This window comes from Vigna umbellata, chromosome 3 (genome assembly GCF_029865625.1).
Source record: "Vigna umbellata cultivar VRB3 chromosome 3, Vumbellata_1.0, whole genome shotgun sequence".
Taxonomy (NCBI): Eukaryota; Viridiplantae; Streptophyta; class Magnoliopsida; order Fabales; family Fabaceae; genus Vigna; species Vigna umbellata.
In genome coordinates, this window is record NC_142167.1 from 29,552,839 (window position 1) to 29,571,692 (window position 18,854).

At 34.4% G+C, this 18,854-nt stretch overlaps 1 protein-coding gene across 2 annotated transcripts; it reads right to left on the reverse strand.

The window, feature by feature from the left end:
- Positions 1-1,254: 1,254 nt before the first annotated feature.
- On the reverse strand, positions 1,255-17,146 carry LOC124844683 (D-alanine-D-alanine ligase family). Of its 2 annotated transcripts, XM_047321666.2 has the most exons (24): positions 16,714-17,146; positions 15,721-15,792; positions 15,238-15,281; positions 14,880-14,991; positions 14,713-14,784; positions 14,452-14,514; positions 14,123-14,200; positions 13,930-14,022; positions 13,063-13,182; positions 12,205-12,291; positions 11,825-12,037; positions 11,669-11,716; positions 10,522-10,776; positions 9,655-9,761; positions 8,566-8,810; positions 5,343-5,411; positions 5,159-5,223; positions 4,645-4,814; positions 4,458-4,536; positions 3,951-4,206; positions 3,106-3,151; positions 2,360-2,468; positions 1,818-1,880; positions 1,255-1,431 (listed from the first exon to the last, which is right to left on the reverse strand). In XM_047321666.2, the coding sequence occupies exons 1-24, from the start codon at positions 17,011-17,013 to the stop codon at positions 1,351-1,353; spliced, it is 2,847 nt and encodes a 948-aa protein (XP_047177622.1). In that variant the 5' UTR covers positions 17,014-17,146; the 3' UTR covers positions 1,255-1,350. The 2 variants fall into 2 exon arrangements, with proteins under 2 accessions (XP_047177622.1, XP_087965908.1); XM_088109782.1 differs by lacking the exon at positions 12,205-12,291.
- Between the last annotated feature and the right edge of the window lie 1,708 nt (positions 17,147-18,854).

Consider the following 18,854-nt stretch of genomic DNA (forward strand, 5'->3'; position numbering starts at 1 on the left):
ATTTTTTATTAGGTTTTGTCACAAAAAAAAAGAGAGGTTATTATTGAAATCTTCTCTTTATACATAAAAATGGGATGTTTCTCTCTGGAATTATACAATGTGCAACTGTCATACATATATAACTGCAAACTATACACTCATTAACACAATTTTGTGTTCCAAAACATATAATCCCTTAAGGACAAAATATGCTACAATAATGAATTCTGAAATACTGTATCTGAAGTACTCTCAAGATCACTTAGATAAATGATAATTACTACTGCATCAGTGGAATGAAGTGAAGGAGAGAGCCACCACGCTAAGCTCATGGGTCTATACGTGATTGAGAATGCATTCTTATTTTATAAATTTAACTTAATAAAGGAAATACTAATATCACTATCAGTATTCAAGAAAAAATAGTGGATGAAAGTAAACAATGAAAAAAAATATAAGATTGTTAGAAATGTTGAAATAGAAGATACTTATGTAATTTTTTAGATGGTTAATTTTATTTAATTTTTTAAAGATGATTGTTTTTTGAAACGAAAAAAAAAAGAGAGTTTATTATAAAGAAAAATAATTAGATCTTGTATTTGACTTTGGAAATTATGGAGTGTAAGAAGAAAAAGCTTTCACTTTTAACAATTAACTGACAGAATAAAAAAGTATGCAAGCATTTGTTTAAAATTATTTTTCAAGAGACTATGTTCTCTGAAAAAATAAAGTTGGGGTGTTTGAGTAAACTATTCATGATATAAAAAAAAAAAGAGGAATTTCCATTTTTCTGCTAATTTTTTTAGAATTACATTTGTATATAATCGAATATTTCGTACAATGACATAATATAAGAAAAAAAGATATAATAGAAAAGGATCTGATAGAAAGATGTAGTAATTAAACATGCTTAGACCTTGTGAAGATGATCTACTTAGCAAGGGTTAAAATCCAAGTGTTTAATTTAATATAATTATTTAACATAATCATTTCAATAAAAACCATTTAAGTATTGATGAAATATTTTTTTAAAAAATTTTTCTAAATATTAAAGTAAGTAGATATTCATGAAATATTTTAGTTGATGTTAGATACTTCAACTTTGAAATAATATTTATTGATGAGCCTTGTACATGTACTCTTTGCCATACAACCCAAAAACCTTGATGAGTTCACAAGCCTTAACATATTGACAGCACATTTATAATTCTTCAAAATCAGTTTAAGAATCGGATTGCATGTGAAGACATAATTGGAAGGGAAGCAACAAAAGTATATAACAATGTTTGACAATATAAAGTTCCTGATACGAAAATATGAATGTTACATCACGTGATAACAGCATTTGATGAAACAATGTAAAAATTCGATTTACATTGACCTTTCAGATGCCAAATCAAGAAGCTTACGGAAGAACTCATGGGGATACAGTGGTGGTTGTTCGGCTAGTGCCTGAGATATGTAAAAAATGATACTCAGAATCATAAAACTGTAATGTAGGCGTTTGTTCTGGTTGATGCTGTGTCTTTTTACATGAATAAAGGTGTTTTAATTTTTTAATATAACCTTATTTTAGTCTTATTTTTATTTATCTATTGGGTAGAAAGCTTCCGTTTGCTCCCTACACTTAAAAAGTAAGCTTTCGTTTCTATCTGCTTCAAGTTCATGTCATTTAGCCCTTGTGATATGCCAACTGCTTTTAAATGCAGCGTAGAATAAATTATACCCTAATGGAACCTCTACGTGGTGAAAGCATATACTTGGGGAGTTCCTAGATAGAGAGGAAAATACACAGAAAAGATTATGAAAGCAAATAAATTATCTAAGCAAGAATTTACCTGATGAATCAGAACAGTAGAAGGTGTCATTCCAGGCACAGTATTTACCTCTATAATCAAAACCTACAAAATTGAAAGTTATCCAGGAATAAGATGACGGCAAGTCATTGAAACACAATTCCTGCATGAGAAGACTAAATACTAAGTGATTTCTTTGATTTCAGTGAATGGATGATGATAATCTATTAAGCATAGACTCTCTCAATAGACGCTATGCTCTTAAACAAGGATGTATTGTCAGCATACTAACTGATCAGTATATTTGAGCTGAAAATAGGGGAGAGTTTAACAAATAAAGTTTATCATAGGAATATTAATGATGCCATCTCCTAAAACCAAGAATGGATACTTTACAATATATACATACATACATATATACACCCACACTCAGCTCTTTTAAGCATTCTAAAAGCCTTGAAATACATTGTGAGGTACTTAATGCAGGTATTGTACAAGGTGATGCTTGTTTATGAAGATAGAAAATAGACGGGTATGAAACAAAACATAAGAGAATGACAATAGAGGGGTTAGAATTCAACAACCTCTCCACTGTCAACATTTACAAATGCATCTATTCGTGAAAATCCTTCCAATTGTAGAGTATTTGCAATGAGTTCAATATGCTGTTTACACCTCTTCAAAGCATTCTCACTATACAGAGAAGAAAAAGACAATTAACATTCAAAATCAATTAAAAGAAACCCACAAGGAATACAATAGGAAATAGGTACATCAGCACAACATTGCAAAGTGAAGAAACAATGACTTGTTAACCTTTCTACATAATAATACATGATGGAGCATGACACGGGTCTACCTAAATACAAATTAGGAAATCTGCACTGCATTATAAAAAAAATTGAGACTGTACATTGAAAATATGTCAATCATAGACATCAGAAAGCATCAACCTTAGTTGCAAAGGAGGATAGATTTACATTACCAAACAATCTAATTCAACCCATAGTGAAGAGGACGCATCTTTCTAACTTCAACCGATCAATATATAAAAGGAAATTAAGGAACAATAATTAATGCTAGGGTAGAAAGTGTCAACCATGTAATATAAGTTGCAAAGAACTTAGTTATTAGCAAACTGTCAATAGAATCAAATTAAGCCTTAATGACATTCTTATCACCACAACAGAACAGGCTATGCCCTTGTCAAATCTTGGATTCCAAATTTCAAATGCTCTTAAGAATGAAGCGATAAAGCTCAGTAAAAGACACGAGATTATGAGGCACAAAGAAGGTTCTGCCATTGGGTTGTGGAATTTATTTAGAATACCTCATAATTGACAAGGGAGGCGGAGTCAGATTGATGCCAGTCCCACCTGCCAATATACAAGTATATGAAAAAATGAACTATAGTGAACAACTGCATTTGACAAGGTAGGAAAAAGTACTAGAAATAAAATAGATAAGAGGCATTCACACATAGCCCCCATCCTCAAGGCAGTTATAACTTCCTCATACATTTATTCCTTTTTTCTTTTGTCTACTAATCAATAGTAGCATCCTCCTAACCTCTGTGCTTAGCTTGGACTAGCTTATTGTGCATTTAGAATTAAAAATCTTTTCAGCACGGCCAATTAAGATCAATTTTCTCAAGAAACCCTCATGAGAACTTAACTATCATTAATTATGCTCGAAGCATTTTTCCATTACATTTTCCCAGCTTGAAAATCATGAGGGTTCCCATCAATTTCAAAGATGGATCCAAGAAACATAAAGCATGCTACTTGAGGAATGATTTGGTGTATGCACATTAAGAAATTATTTTTAATACATTATCACTACAATTTTAAAATCTTTCACGGATAGCTAGTAAAATAAGTGACTATTTTTTACATTAAGTAGAATGAAGCACACAATCCCCAATTTTCACCTAAAAAATTTCTAACTCAGATATTTGATCTTCTTTAACTTGAAATATCTCTGAAAAGCCTTTGATCCTGGAAACTTAAGTGTAGGGTTTTCTTCATAGAAATCTTAAACTTCACAACTCCAGTGTTCTGTTGGAGTAAAGGCCACTAATTTCTATCTTTATACTATAGTTTCTAAGTTTTGTAATTATCCTTCTATAAAAATAATTAATTTTAAATTCTAGATCATTCTATGATGGAGACCAACCTTGGAACTTCTCCTCTAGTGACAAAATATCACCAGATTCTTTGACAGTTACACTAGGACTTAGTGAGTGCATTGATCCACGTTTTCCTATGACGCCAACTGTTATTTCCACCCATCTGCTGTTCCCTTTCCACGTAAGGCCACTACCAGTGGCATTCTCAAATTTGGTTGTCACGAGTATTTCATCTGTCTGTATGAAAGGTTCAAATATTAAGTGCTCCGGAGGAGGGTTTGGCATCTCAATCATACCATGTGCCTGCACATTTAATAAAAAAGGTGAAGAGTTAATCTAATGCAGTCATGGTACTGGTATGTTACACTATGAATAGATACAGCAATATTATAAATACATATTACTGCGATGCCATTACACATTGGTACCATTTTTTCAGCAAATGCTTTTTTTCCCTGTCTCTCTCATATACAGAATCAGAGCTACACTACTAATGATCACTCAACATTCCTCAACAAGTGAGATCGTGACATGATTTTATTACTTATGCATACCTTTGATAAGCTATTTGGAGGAATTCTTAGTAGACAGTCCTCCAGAGCTTTGACATATATTGCAAGGTCCTGGGAACAGCTGTATGAAAATAGAATTAGCTAGATGTAAAACATAATTCATTAAACCCAATGACAACCTTTAATCATTGGTATCATTCACGAGATACTAAAAAAGTAATAAATCTACCACAGTCTAGCAACCCCAGTTGAGCATCCATCTTTTGCTGGTTTGACACATAATGTTTGGCACTGCAGCTTCGAGGTAAGGTCATGCCATGTATCATTTATAGACTTATTATAGAGATCGGCCTTTTGCCTGACATCCTTGTTTATGGTAAGAACTCCAGAATTTGCAAGCTTTTAAGATTAGGATATCAGAATGCAAAATCAGAGAAACATGTCAAATTGTTGAAAAAACTAGGCTTAAATTTCAATGATTTTTCTTAAAGATAAAAGGGATTGTATCTTACAAACAATTGATAATAATTATACCTATTAATTTTAAATTTGGCATAATTGTCCATAAATATGTAACAGCCCATAATCCCTACACTAACATTCATAATGGAAGAAATTCTAAATTATAGTAATAAACTCTAAAAATAGATAGAGGCATATCCTTAATACAAATTGAGAAAAGTAATGTAAGAGGAGTGTTCTTTATCTTTCGCTGAAAAAATATTCAAATTAGGGGCACGTACATGTTTTAAAGCCACAGAAGTTGCAACTTTGTCCATACAAATGTTGGATGCCATTGCACCAGGACCTTTAACAAAAGATAACAGAGAACAGACGAAAATAAAAATTAAAAGAATAAATAAACATGAGTAGTGGATACCATTATACCAAATAGTCTCACATATTAGGTGCACGCTATAAACAAACCTGAATAGGGCACTCCTTCAGCATCCAGCAAAGATTGAAGTGTACCATCTTCTCCAATACCTCCATGCACTATACAAAACAGGGAATAAAACATTGTATAAAGTAAAGGTGATGCGAGAACTCTTCCATGATTTGAAGTAAAGGTGGATAATTGTGATGTACTTTCTCTGAATCATGATGCCTTACGAAGAAAACAAGAAATCATCTACTGGAGTGTTTCTAGTAGTGTTAAGATTAACTAGACCCTACTCTTTGTAATTTTATATAAACAATGTTTGTCTTAATGGTTTTTGGTTATCCTTGTTCTATATATAGAAGCATGTTATACTCTTTGTAGTACGTTTTTTGTTTGTAGAACCTTCTACTATAATATAGTTTCTTTCTTTCACTTTTGTTGTTGTGTGAATCCAACAACAGGTTATGAAAGCAAATTAATTTTTAAAATCTCTTCCCCATCTCAACCAAACATATTGTCTACTTGAAATCCCTCCCTTGCATTAACCATAAAAATTTGCCTCTTGTTAATCCAACCATACACTTAGACAAATAACGAGGGACTTGTAATCCACTTTAGAATATGTAACCATATTATTGGCTTTATTGTAGTCATACCTAAAATTTTTTTCCTCTATAACCTTTTTGTGATTCTACCTCAAGAAATGTAACTTTTGATTATCTTGAAGTGTTAGATCAAAATGATGTTTGTTGTTAGGATCTAGGATGATAGGATAGATTGGATTTAGGAGTTAAGGGTGTGAGTGTGTCAGTTGTAAAAAGGGGAACGGGTCAGAGCTGCTATAAATAGAACTCTTGTAACTCTATAGAGGGCATTGAGTGAATTTGTTGTGAAGATATGATTTTAGCCTGTAGAGGGAGGTTATGCTCCTAACCAGGGAGGTTATGCTCCCAACCCATTCTTTGTGAAGAGAGTTCTTTCATGGTGAATAATAGAAAAACCCATTCTTTCATTACAGTTTCTACCTACAGTCAGTATTCTTAGTTAGGTTTCAAACCCAGGAACCTAACAAATTGGTCCGACCTGCCGTTTCGAGAAGTTGCCGAATATCCTTAGGAGAGGGGTGCCGGATCAAGAAGGGGTCAAGAACGGATCAAGAAGTAATCAAGAAACTGTCGGATCCAAATTGGGGGAAAATCGAAGATGGAGGGAAGCATGAAGGGACGATTGGACGCTCTGAAGATTATGATGGAAGGGATGAAGGCGGAATTTGCCGCAGTGTGCCGGGACTTGTAAGAAATAATGAGGATGATAGGGGCACGGGCTCACACCAATGAAGGACAATCAGATGGAAGTCAGGCTTCCGCAAACGGGAACCAACGACGGCGCGAGAAGGATATTGGAGGGAGAGTGGGTGGCGAACATCTGGAAGGGAAGAATCAATGGCGGAAGAGGGATGAATTACCCACTTTCGAAGGGCTGGACCTGCTAAACTGGATCAACAGGGCGGAAAGGTTTTTCGAGCTTCAAGGAGTAGCGGAGGAGGAGAAAGTGTGGCTCGCGTACATAAGCATGGAGGGCAGTGCGGGCTACTGGATCATAGCCTGGAAGGAGAAAGCCAAGAATCGTTCATGGGATGGTTTGAAGGAAGCCCTGGTGATAAGGTTTGAAACCCTTGTTGAGCGTTTGGCGGCATCGAAACAGACGGGGACGGTGGCGATGCGGATTGCAAAGAATGTTGAAGAATTCCAGGGAGGCGAAAAGGTAGGGAACGGGAGCGGGATTGAAGACCAGTCGTCTTGGGGACGACCGAGCGGAGAGGTGACACTGTCCAAGGCCAATCACCCAGGCAGATCGGGAGCCGCCGAGAGTGTGGGGTCAGTACTGAACAACCGGAATCTGCCAGATTCGCATGGAAGAGGACTGATGGACCCGAACGGGAGAGAACCGCCGAATCCGAACGTGAAAGGACGGGAGGAACCGAACGGTCTTACAGTTACATTTAAAGGCCGAACGGTCTTACAGTCCAAACAGTCTCTCAGTAATTGTCCGAACGGGCTTACAATTAGAATGAAGGCTGAGGAGGGAAAGGTGATGGAAGAATCAATGCCCGGGAGAGAAGGATGGATTTTGTGAAGAGGTGGACCAGCGAACAAAAGAAGGGCCTTGCCGTTCGTGAGGCACCTGCAGAGGGGAGAGAACTTTCTGAAGCTTTGAAAGACATCGAAGACCATTTCCTCAGGGCATATAATTCTGGAAAAGAGGTGACCAGAATGCTGGAAGCTAATAAAATCCAAGAAGAATGGAAGTCATTGGAGGAGGAATTGCCACCACCCAAACCTCCAGACCTAAATTAGAGGGCAGTTGCCAGAGGGTTCCATTCATATGAGTACACAATGATGAAGAGGAGCAAGGAGATCAACTCTCACGATTCCAACCTTGAGGACAAGGTTGTTCTGTAGCGGGGTGTATGTTAGGATCTAGGATGATAGGATATATTGGATTTAGGAGTTAAGGGTGTGGGGGTGTCGGTTGTGTCGGTTGGAAAAAGGGGAGCGGGTCAGAGCTGCTATAAATAGAGCTCTTGTAACTCTGTAGAGGGCATTGAGTGAATTTGTTGTAAAGACAGGATTTTAGCCTGTAGAGGAAGGTTATTGCTCCTAACCAGGAAGGTTTTGCTCCCAACCCATTCTTCGTAAAGAGAGTTCTTTCATGGTGAATAATAGAAAAACTCATTCTTTCATTACAGTTTCTACCTACAGTCAGTATTCTTAGTTAGGTTTCAAACCCAGAACCTAACATTTGTCAAGATGATGCATGAAGCACACTCCATGTTGATACTAAGAGCTAGCTATTCATATAGCGAATATGAAATTATTTTATCATGTATTGTTAGAAAACTGGCATAGGCAAGCAGATCAATGGCAGAAAAAATAGATAATGGGCCTAGGTACAAATTTAGGGGGGGGGGAGAAGCATGTGCTTGAAGATGTGGTTAGTTAGACATGTAAGAAAGAGAGGTGAGGTAAGTGGGAATTCAGTTAGAGAGAGAGTACGGAGTATTTATTTCTGTGAACAAAGGAACGTTCCTTGTGACCTAGGAGTGCCTAGATGCAAAGCATAGGCAGGGGTACAATTACATTCATTTAGTGTTCCATTTTTCATAATTCATATTAATATTGCTTTTGTGAGTGAAAGTGAGAGAGTACCATTACTAACAACAAATTGAAGTTAATATTTAACAACTAGAAAACACTTTTTGCTCACCTGCAATAAAAACTGTTGCCTGGACTTCCTTGGCTAGCTTGATCCACTTCCTTAAAGAAAATTTCACTGGAAGTTCATCAGAAATATCAAACCCTGTAAACCAATTTTGGTCTTTCAAACCCTGCATAAGCTCATCCATTACTTTCTTTCGTAGGTTAGATGTTAAGGCAGCTCGTTCTGGCTCAATTGCTTCCACGCATGCATCCAGTACCTCCTCAGTAGTATGTCGTAGCACAACAGAATAACTGTACACAGATAATTATAAAATTATTTCTTTCTAACTACATTATGAAGATGTCACATGCATAAATCACCATCAACACAAATGTTACTGATGATTGAAGTGCCTATGTCAAGGTACTTTACACAGATTGTTGGTTCTGGAACGTACCAGTTATTTGATACATTTCTAGATTGCAATTGCTGATTTTATAACCTTAATAAGAAGAATATAATTTTACTTTATGGAGCATAATATATTCTAAGAGAAACCATGAAAGAAAATCAGTTCCGGATAGAAGATTGCAAGCAGAATATAACATCCTGTGTAGAACCAACTCCTCTGAAAAGGTAATCTGTTAGATGGAGGTCCAACAGTGGTTTTTTATTTGTGGCACACGTCCTTGTTCGATATTTCCTTGGGCTTCAAGAGTCAAATTCCACTTTTCAAAGTGGTAAAATTTAATTTAATTGTGAACAATGGAGATGGAAAAGATCAAATTTCACAATTTGGCCAATGGGTCTTTGATATCATGCTAGTGTCCAACTTTAGAAATTGGCCTTAAAATCTAACTCCACTTTATAAAACTTACTTAAAAGCTCTATTCAAGTCATCTCCCTAGTTGAAGTGGGACTAAACCACCACCTTCGAGGTCACACTTAAGGCAAATCCCAAGAAGGTGGAAACTAAGGCAGATTAGGATGACTACAATAAGCAGTTTTCTAATACCAACTCTCCTGAAAGCATAAACTAATAGGGGAACCCTAGGAATAGGTTTGTATGCTTCTAACAGTAAAATAAAGTTGTTTTCGTATGAATATTCAAAAATCAAGGAAAATCTTGAGGTAGAGAAAAGGAACAGTACTTACGGTAATGACCAAACTGTTCTATTCATTACGTCATCATCCTTCTTTCCCACACCAACACTAGTTGAAAACTCACTTGTTGGGGAAAGCAAACATGGAGTGACCTCAAGCTGCAAGACCAATTATTTTAGTTTTTTTATAGAAAATCCCATAAATTTTACAGAATGCCATAAGACCTCTATATATATATATATATATATATATATATATATATATATATATATATATATATATATATATATATATATCTGAAAATGAAATATTATGAGCTAAACAATAAAGTAAAATGTCACATTCATGAAAGATCTTGAGGTGTATACATCTTCAACGCTTTGATACAATGTTAAAAAGTGGACTTAAGTCTAACTCAATCTCACACAATCAGTTAAACAATAAAGTAAAATGTCATATTCATGAAAGATCTTGAGGTGTATACATCTCCAACGCTTTGATATAATGTTAAAAAGTGGACTTAAACCTAACTAAACCTCACAAAATCAGCTTGTTAGGTAAGATTTGCACCCACTTATATACTATAAATTATTCTTATCTCTAATTGATGTGAGACTTCCAACTGATCTTATATTCTAAAATAATCCTATTCCACTTAAAGAGAATGAAGAGAACCTGGATAAGTGTGTTATATCTGTTACATCACATTGCATGATGATTCTGAATGTATGTAAATATGCAATAGCTCAAACAAACTAAGGGAAAAAATGACAAACTAATGCTTATAAGTTTCTTTCAAAAAATTGTCAAAAATAAGAACATAAATATTTTAAATTGGATGCCGCATATAAACTTCAGCAGATGGGTTACCAAAGCATGTACAATAACTTTAAGGTCTTCCTGATTATGGACACTTACATCATGGAAGGCTAGCAAATTGAGCCAAACATTTGTACCACTCATAAGAGACACTTGTCGTTCTGATGTGTCACCTCCAAAAATGACAAAAACTTTTCGAGCTCCTTTATGGTGAGATAATGAATTGTTAAGTTGTAAGGACTTTGACTTGCTTGGAAGTTGACCTATTATACCATTAACTGATGCAAGATTTGGAAATCTCAAGCAAGCATGATGAATAATGCTTCTGAGGATATTTGTATGAGAAAACCCAACCTGAATAACATATATAACATTTTCAAGTAGTGAACAATAAGAATTGGATAGATAAGAAAAACAAAAAATAATTAACTTTATCATCCGAAAGTGATTTAACTGGTGAGTGCTGTGTTTAACACCATGCTTTCAATACGTGTAACATTCGATAGATCCGGTATAATCCCCTTAAAAGGAAATAGACAATTTGTCATGTCACTAAAACACATAAGATTAAAACAACCACAGCAACCTCCTTCCTACTAAGTGATCAATTACATGAATCACGCAATGCAATTGGACTTTATTAAAAACCAAACTCTCAAGGATATTCCCCATAGATACCTTTTTCCTAATTGTTTCTAATGTTCTTCTTGGTTGGTCTCCATCTACCTGTATTTTTAGCGCTAAAACCTAGAATCTATCTCTCACTAGTATTTCGAGTGACCTTCTTTGCACCCAGTCAAACCATCTTAACTAAATTTTTACATTCTTTTCCTTAAGAGGTGTCATAAGAATATCTCCTCTTATACAATCATTTTGTATTCTCTCATTTTTTTTGTTATCACACATCCGGCTTAACATATTCATTTTTACTACACTCACCTTTTTTTTCTCTTATTACCCATTTAAAGTTCAACATTCCCTATCATAAAGAATAATTGGTTGTATGACAGTCTGACAGAACTTCCTGACTTGTTAGGTACTTCGCTGTGACCAATAACCCCTAATGCCTTTCTTCATACAACACAGTGAGATTAAATGGTCAGTTTAAAAGATATAATAAAAAATTGGTCACAGAAAAATTCAAACCAAATACAAACACATAATTATGACAGAGATGCTTTGGGAAAATATAGGGAACTGTGGATATATACTACAAGAAATATGATGCAGATACATCCAGAAGTACCTTAGAAGCTTGCTGAAATAGAAAACTGGTCTGTTCCATACCACTGATCTGAAACATGTGTTGATTTTAACATTTAGAAAACTAGTGAACAATCAAGATTAGTAGTGAAACTGCTAAAGATAACCATATTATTCCCAAGGAAGGGAATCATCTCACCAGGTTAATGTCAGTGAATACTATGGAACCTGATTCAGTCCTTCCAAACTCGTTTTCTGAAGATGGTGATAACTTGGAACCTGAATTTGGCAAAAACCATCCATCAATTCGAGCAAAATCTTGCAGGCAAAGCTGTTGAAATAACAGAGATGCTCCTTTGCGAATATTCTCAATTACATCCAAAGGAAACCGTGGTGGAGTGTGATAAGCAACCTGCAAATATGTTTCATCTGACTAAGAAAATATTTGCCAGCATTGACTGAAACCAAATAATAAATAAACTGAAGGAAAAGGAAGACGGTCAGTGCACTATATTTTAGCTCAGAAAGCATGTGCCATATATCTTGCGTGCATATAAACACATTCACCCAACTATTGACCTGTTGGGTTGGAAGGTACTTCCTGCGGTAATTAAATATTGCATCATTCTCTTTCACGTCATTTGCCCCACGAAATTGAAGCTCCACCTGTTCATCTAAATGTTACAACGGAATGTGGAAAATTTATTGGGCAATAGCAAATGCAATTTCCACGTACAAACTGCTTGAGTAATTTCCCATAGACATTGGCAGCCACAGAATGATTATTTATAAATACAAGCAATCCCAACTATTATCACTAAATTTTCTGTCACGAGTCATGTCCAGTTCATGGTCTTGAATTGAACTGTATCTCACAATACATCACATATCCTCAAGTTGAAAATTCCTTTCACTTTCTTCTTCATTTTATACATTTGAAAAGAGAATTTTAGTCAGATCCAGTTTGATTCAACGGAATGAAGAAGGAAAGAAGTGGAATAATCATTATCTTCAGCATGTTTCATTCAGTCAAAAAAAAATAATGATCATTCCATTCCAAACCAAATTATGTAGCTGGTACATGAAATTAAATAATACAAAAAAAAATATTGTTGACTGGAAAAACAAACATTCATTAGGCAAAAAACAAGGTGGTAGCAGAGTATACGTTATCATTTTTAGAAAAGACAATATACAAAGGGAAGTAAGATCAATCCAGTTTGAATTGAATGGTTCAATTTTGGAGGGAGTAGTGAAATTCACATTCCCTAAGAAACTATCATTCTATTCTAGATTTTTTCAAAGAGTTTTAGTCCATTGAATAAAAGGAACTGATACTTTCTTGTGTCTTATTTAAGATAATCAAAAACAAGTGCGAATATTACAGAATTGCAGTGAATAAATAAGAAATGTCAACTGAAAAAAGACAAAACATACCTCAGTTGGAAGTAGTACTACAGGAAAGCAATCAGAACCAGATCCTACATCAAGGACAATGGCTGTAAACTCACTCCCTCCTTCAAGAAATACTTCTATTAGCACTTTATTGTCAATTCCCTATCACATTCAACATCAATTATCAATACCAAAAGTTAACTTATAGAGCAACTCACACAGACACTAAACGAAGTTTCATCAAATTTCTCCTAATCCCTCACCCTATTTTACACTGATATTAAACCCCCTTGATTATGTTCCACTAACAAACCCCCTATACATTACACAAACACCCACTCAAGAAACAAATTAAACCATGTAATGTAACTTTACAAGGGGATTGCTGTAAATGTTAAAAAAGTAAAGTTAGGTGAAATCTCGAGGTTTTAGAGTAATTTGGTCTAACATATATTGTAAGGGATGTACAGCTTGTTACTCAGATATATTTCTGAATAGGAACTTATAGGAAAAGAAAATAAGAAGGTAAAAGGAACATCTATATTAAAATCAACTTATACACTTCAACTTTTACAGAACCTCTTTTAGCTAACTTCTCCATAAATGAAAAATGCATACATTGATTTTATCTAAAAAACATTTTCATTCATTTTACATTTCTTCTTCTTCTTAATATTATTATTATTATTATTATTATTATTATTATTATTATTATTATTATTGTTATAATTATTATTATTATTATTATCATCATTATTATTATTATGCAAGTACTTAAGCTTATTCAAACAGAGCCTTAACATATCTATTGTTAAAATCTATTCCTCCTTAGTTATTGATTTTTATTCAGTCATATATATTATTAACGGAATCTGGATTGCATTGAAGTGAAAAATTTATTGGAAATACCTCAAACATAATTTCATTGGCTTTTACAAGGGAATCATTAACACCATAAGCAACTCTAACACCAATGCTTGACCCTCCTCTTGTTGGTTTTACCTGAAGCATCAAATTTACAACATCAATAAGCATAAGAAAACTCCCTTACAATGAATTAACTATGAAACTATAATGACTGAACTAAAATCAAATGCCTTACCACAACTTTCCCCAAGTCAGGGTCCAGCTGGTGCTTTTTAAACCATTCTGATACTTCCGATTTGTTTGTTTCATATCCCTAATTGACATATTATAAAATAGTGTGTAAATAATAAAAGTTGTATGACTAGATTTTAAAGATAGAAAATACTTTAATAACAATAAAACATGGACGAAATCTAATACAATAAAAATATTGTTGAACATTAATCATGAAGCATCCAATTGTTTAACATTTAAAAACATTAAATCATACAGACTTCTGAGACGCATAATTAATTATCATTACAAGGTGAAGCAATAGTCTGTTTAGAACACAGTTTATAATACCTGAACTAAGAAACTGGGTACTGTTATGAATCCATGTTTCCGGAGCTCCAGTGATGCTTTATGCTGACAATAATTTTAAGGGAAAAAGTGAGTCAGAGGAACAGTAAAAGTCAAACTAGTAAGTGACAAAAGATTACAAGAGAGGAAAAGGTTAGAAAATATGAACCTTAGATCTAAAATGTGTGACTGCATTCCAGGTATGATAAACAGAAGAAAAAAAAGATGTTGGGGAAGAAACATGACAAAATACACGTCCTATACCTTGTCAAATGCTTGGACACACTCCTTTGATCCCGTGCCAACAAATGGAACATTATATCTTTCCAGCAATTCCTAGTAATATTTGACATAGAAATATCATTGATAAATACACACAATCATCACAACCTAGAAGAATTCCAGATATATATACTGTATATATACTGCACCTGAATGCCACCATCTTCACCAAATTTGCCGTGTATAACTGGAAATACTATGTCAACAGCTGTAGCTAGATGCTTTGCTAAGTCAGACAATGTCTGGAAACTTTGGGCAAGGCTGCAAATTGAAGAAGTAGGCATCTTTACTCTCAAGTTTTAAATGCAAATTATTCCATACAACATTTTGTGAGTATTTGATCCATAATTTAAAAGCATATTAGGAAGAAGGAATTATTAGTAAAAATATTTATATTTTGGGAACATTTAACCACACAGGTGTGTTGTTAATTATTCCTAAATTGGAGAAAGTTTGACCAGAACTTACTTTATTATAATTTTCCATAATTTGAAAGGGTACACTAACCTTTCAAGTTTAAAATCAAAATCAGCAGGTGTGTTGGAATATACCTGTGAAAGAATACAGAAAGTAGAAGAATGAATGGCTTGAATGCGACAAACGAGGCAAAATCAAACCAATGACAGATCATGGAGATTTCAAGTTAGAGGTGATGATCCGGTAGTAGACATTTCACTTATTTGTGTTTACTGGGATTAACCAAGAGTTATACATTATTAAACTTAAGTTATAAGGAAGAATTTAGTAGACTGTAGACCAAAGAAGAACCTAATTCAACTAATATTTTGCCCCATATGGTTGTCGAAACTGTAACTCGTCTTGCCTTGATTTTTTTTTTTCAGATTTTCTACTATCTAATTAATCATATCATAAGTTTAGCCTCATGCGTGTCAGAATTCTTCTCAGTATACCAATCAGTGTAAGAAAAGATATAGTTTGACAGAAAGAGAGCTCATGGAGCATATTTTGGGAAAGATGTATCATACTAACCTGAGCTGAGGAAATTGCATACGCATTGAGATTGCAGTCAATATAATAGCAACTAACGTGTAAATTGTCTCCCTGTCAGACAACAGGAAAAGAAATGAGACTGATATATATGAAAGAAATAAGATACTAAAACAGAAAACAGAACCTTCAGCTGCTTTCCAAATTAGCACAGACTGGAACAACTCACCTCCACTAAAACAAGCCAAAATAATGAAATGAAAAGACAGTAATCTCAAGTGAAATTTCTCTCACGATTGCAGCATAAATTTACTTAAATTACCACAGTTTCTTCTTAGTCGCTTTTAAAACACAATATACTGACAATATAATTATAATTTCGAAGTAAACTGAAGAAAGAACAATCACAGTAACCAGCTGCATTAGTCTCTGACTCAATAGACCGGAGGAAACACATGGTAGTACAACAAAAATGTAAACGAAGGGCATAATTAACTTGCAAGAGTTTGAGTTTTAAATTTAATAATCCAAGGTTTAATAAAATCAACTTAATTATGATGAAAAAGGTCATAGGACCAAGGTTTCAAAACTCTGTCCGCAACTACAGTTTCAAAGTCAAGATCTCTGAATGACCAGAATGGTTGACTTTTGTAATAACTAGTTCAAAAGCCATATTTAAGGTGATTTCTATTTGGTTAACACCTATAATTGTACAATTGTTGACTTTTTAAATAATTACTTCAAAAGTATAATTAAGGTAATTCTAATTGATCAAAACTTTTATAATTATATGATCATTAACTTTTATAAGGAATTACTTTTTTAACCGTAATAACTAGGGTCTTTGACTTTAGTTGGACATCCAGTGAACTTCGGTCCTCCGACCCAATTATGGTATTAATCTTTGGTGCGAGCCTTAATCTGACTTAAATCCCCGGTCCCTCTCCGAGAAAGTATTTTCTGATAATCGAATTCTAGTCCTCTGATAAGCTTAAACCAAAATTAAACTGTAACAGAATTCCGAAGAATCTGTACCTGCAAGTGATCAAGGAGTGATCGAGCCGAATTGAGGGAAATCCCACGCTCAGCGGAAGGACCACCGCATATGAGACCAACCTTCAACACCTTCCCCTTCTCCGTCGCCTTCTCCATCACTCCGCCGTCAACAACGGCCACCTCGTGGTTGGAGCAGAAGAGGTTGATAGAGTTAGCAGGGGAGGAGGAGAGCGAGCGAGAAAAGGAGAGCGTGCGGCGGCGGATAAGCGAAGGAATATCAGAGACTAAAGAGCGTCTCGGAAGAGTGAAGTGCGTGTGAATTTGTGTTGAACTCAACATTTTATGGTATGATGGAAAGGCATGGTGCCTCCCAACACCAAGCGTTCAAGCACAACAGTGGTTGCATCTTGCAAGCACCGGTGTGGCCGGCAAGTCAAAGTTATAATTTTCGGAAACAAAATTCTAACATAAACATCAAATTCATGTGTAATAAATATTTTCGTTCAATTTCAACTAAAAAAAATCTTATATGTCATAAAAATATATATAAATATTATAATAATTAATGATTATTTAACATAATATTGTTAAATTTATATTTTAAATAATCCACCAACCGGGAACTCTTGGAGGGAATCTATAATATTTAAATCGGGAAATAAGATAAGATAAGGGGATGATGTTGTTTAAGTGAATTTAACAATAGAAACAAAAAGAAAAATAAAAGGTACTGCTTTGGTATATTTAACTATTCTCAGAAACTTGGTTATTATGGAGGAGACCCACTTTCCCAGATTAAAATATTATTGTTCAGATTTGATTTTAGGAACACCAATAATGTTTGGATAAAGGGGAATATTTGGACTTTCTTTCTATCTTTGATTTAGGGAGGTAATTAATAGAAAAAAATAATAGATGACTTTGTACGAGTATCTAGTATAAATGTGAAAATTAAATTATTTTAATAATTTATTATACGCAGAAACCAAGGTACAGAAAAAGTTTAATTCAATTTTTTTGATGTAATATAATTTAGTTGAATATTTTCACCCGTACCTTAAAAATGAGTTAAATATATTTTTAATCATGCAATTTTTATTTTTAATCTGTTTCAAATTTTATTTTTAATCTGTTTTAAATTTTATTTTTAATCTATTTTAAATTTTGGTATATTTTCATCTTTGTCGGTAAAAATATTGTAATTTTCCATCCTCTATGAATAACAACGTTAATTTTTTTCGGAACTGGCTAACGATATACGACGTGAAGGCCATTTTTGTTTCTGATTCTAATTAAAATTAAAAGAAAAATATTAAATTGTAGGTCAAAACTTTAATTTATTTTTTTAATCATCATTAATTTCGTCTTCATCAAGAATCCCCTCTCCTTCCCAGTCCCCTCACCCAAGGCAAGAAGCTCAGCAACCTCAGGCAAATCGTCCTAGTCATTAAAACTCCCAAGTGCCCCCACCGACGAAGATGCCAGCAGCGGCGCCGCATTCTCATCTTTCCCTTGAATTAGAAACTCACATCCAACTTGTTGCTCTAATTTAGTCTCATTCCTTGAAAACAGTGTCATATTCAAAGGGACAGCAAGCGGAAAATGGTAAGGCTCCGCAAGGTCATCACCAGTTGCCAGCGTACAGGGCATAACGAGAAACATCATACTCAAGCCTATAGGAGGAATACCAAGGGTAAGAAACAGCAGGTACTTAGAGGAACTGTTACAAAGCATCAAAACGGCAGCAGTAAGTCCCCCGTAACCTTTCAGAACCCCATCGACAGAGCCTCTGCTAGCAGGGAAGATTCCCAGTTTCTGCAAGAATCCCCTCTCCTTCCCCGTCACAACTGAAAAACAGGATCTTGATCGAAAACCGGATCTTGCATGAACAAGATGAAATTTTGGCAACAACCTAGAAAAAGGATTAAGAAAAAACAAAATAAAATTGAGAAGAGGAGAAAGAAACCTGAAGGGCGGAGAGGTTCTCAGTCTAGAAGTCAGGAAAGGTGCTGAGCATGGCTGTTGAAGATAGAGAAAAAAATTCCAGTTTTGATCTTAAAATTTAATGTTTTTTTTTATATTTTAATTAGAGTCAAAAACAAAATTTAAATTGTCCTTCTACGTATTCTACATAGCACACGTTAGTAACGTAAGAAAAAAAAATTAAGGTAAGGACGACA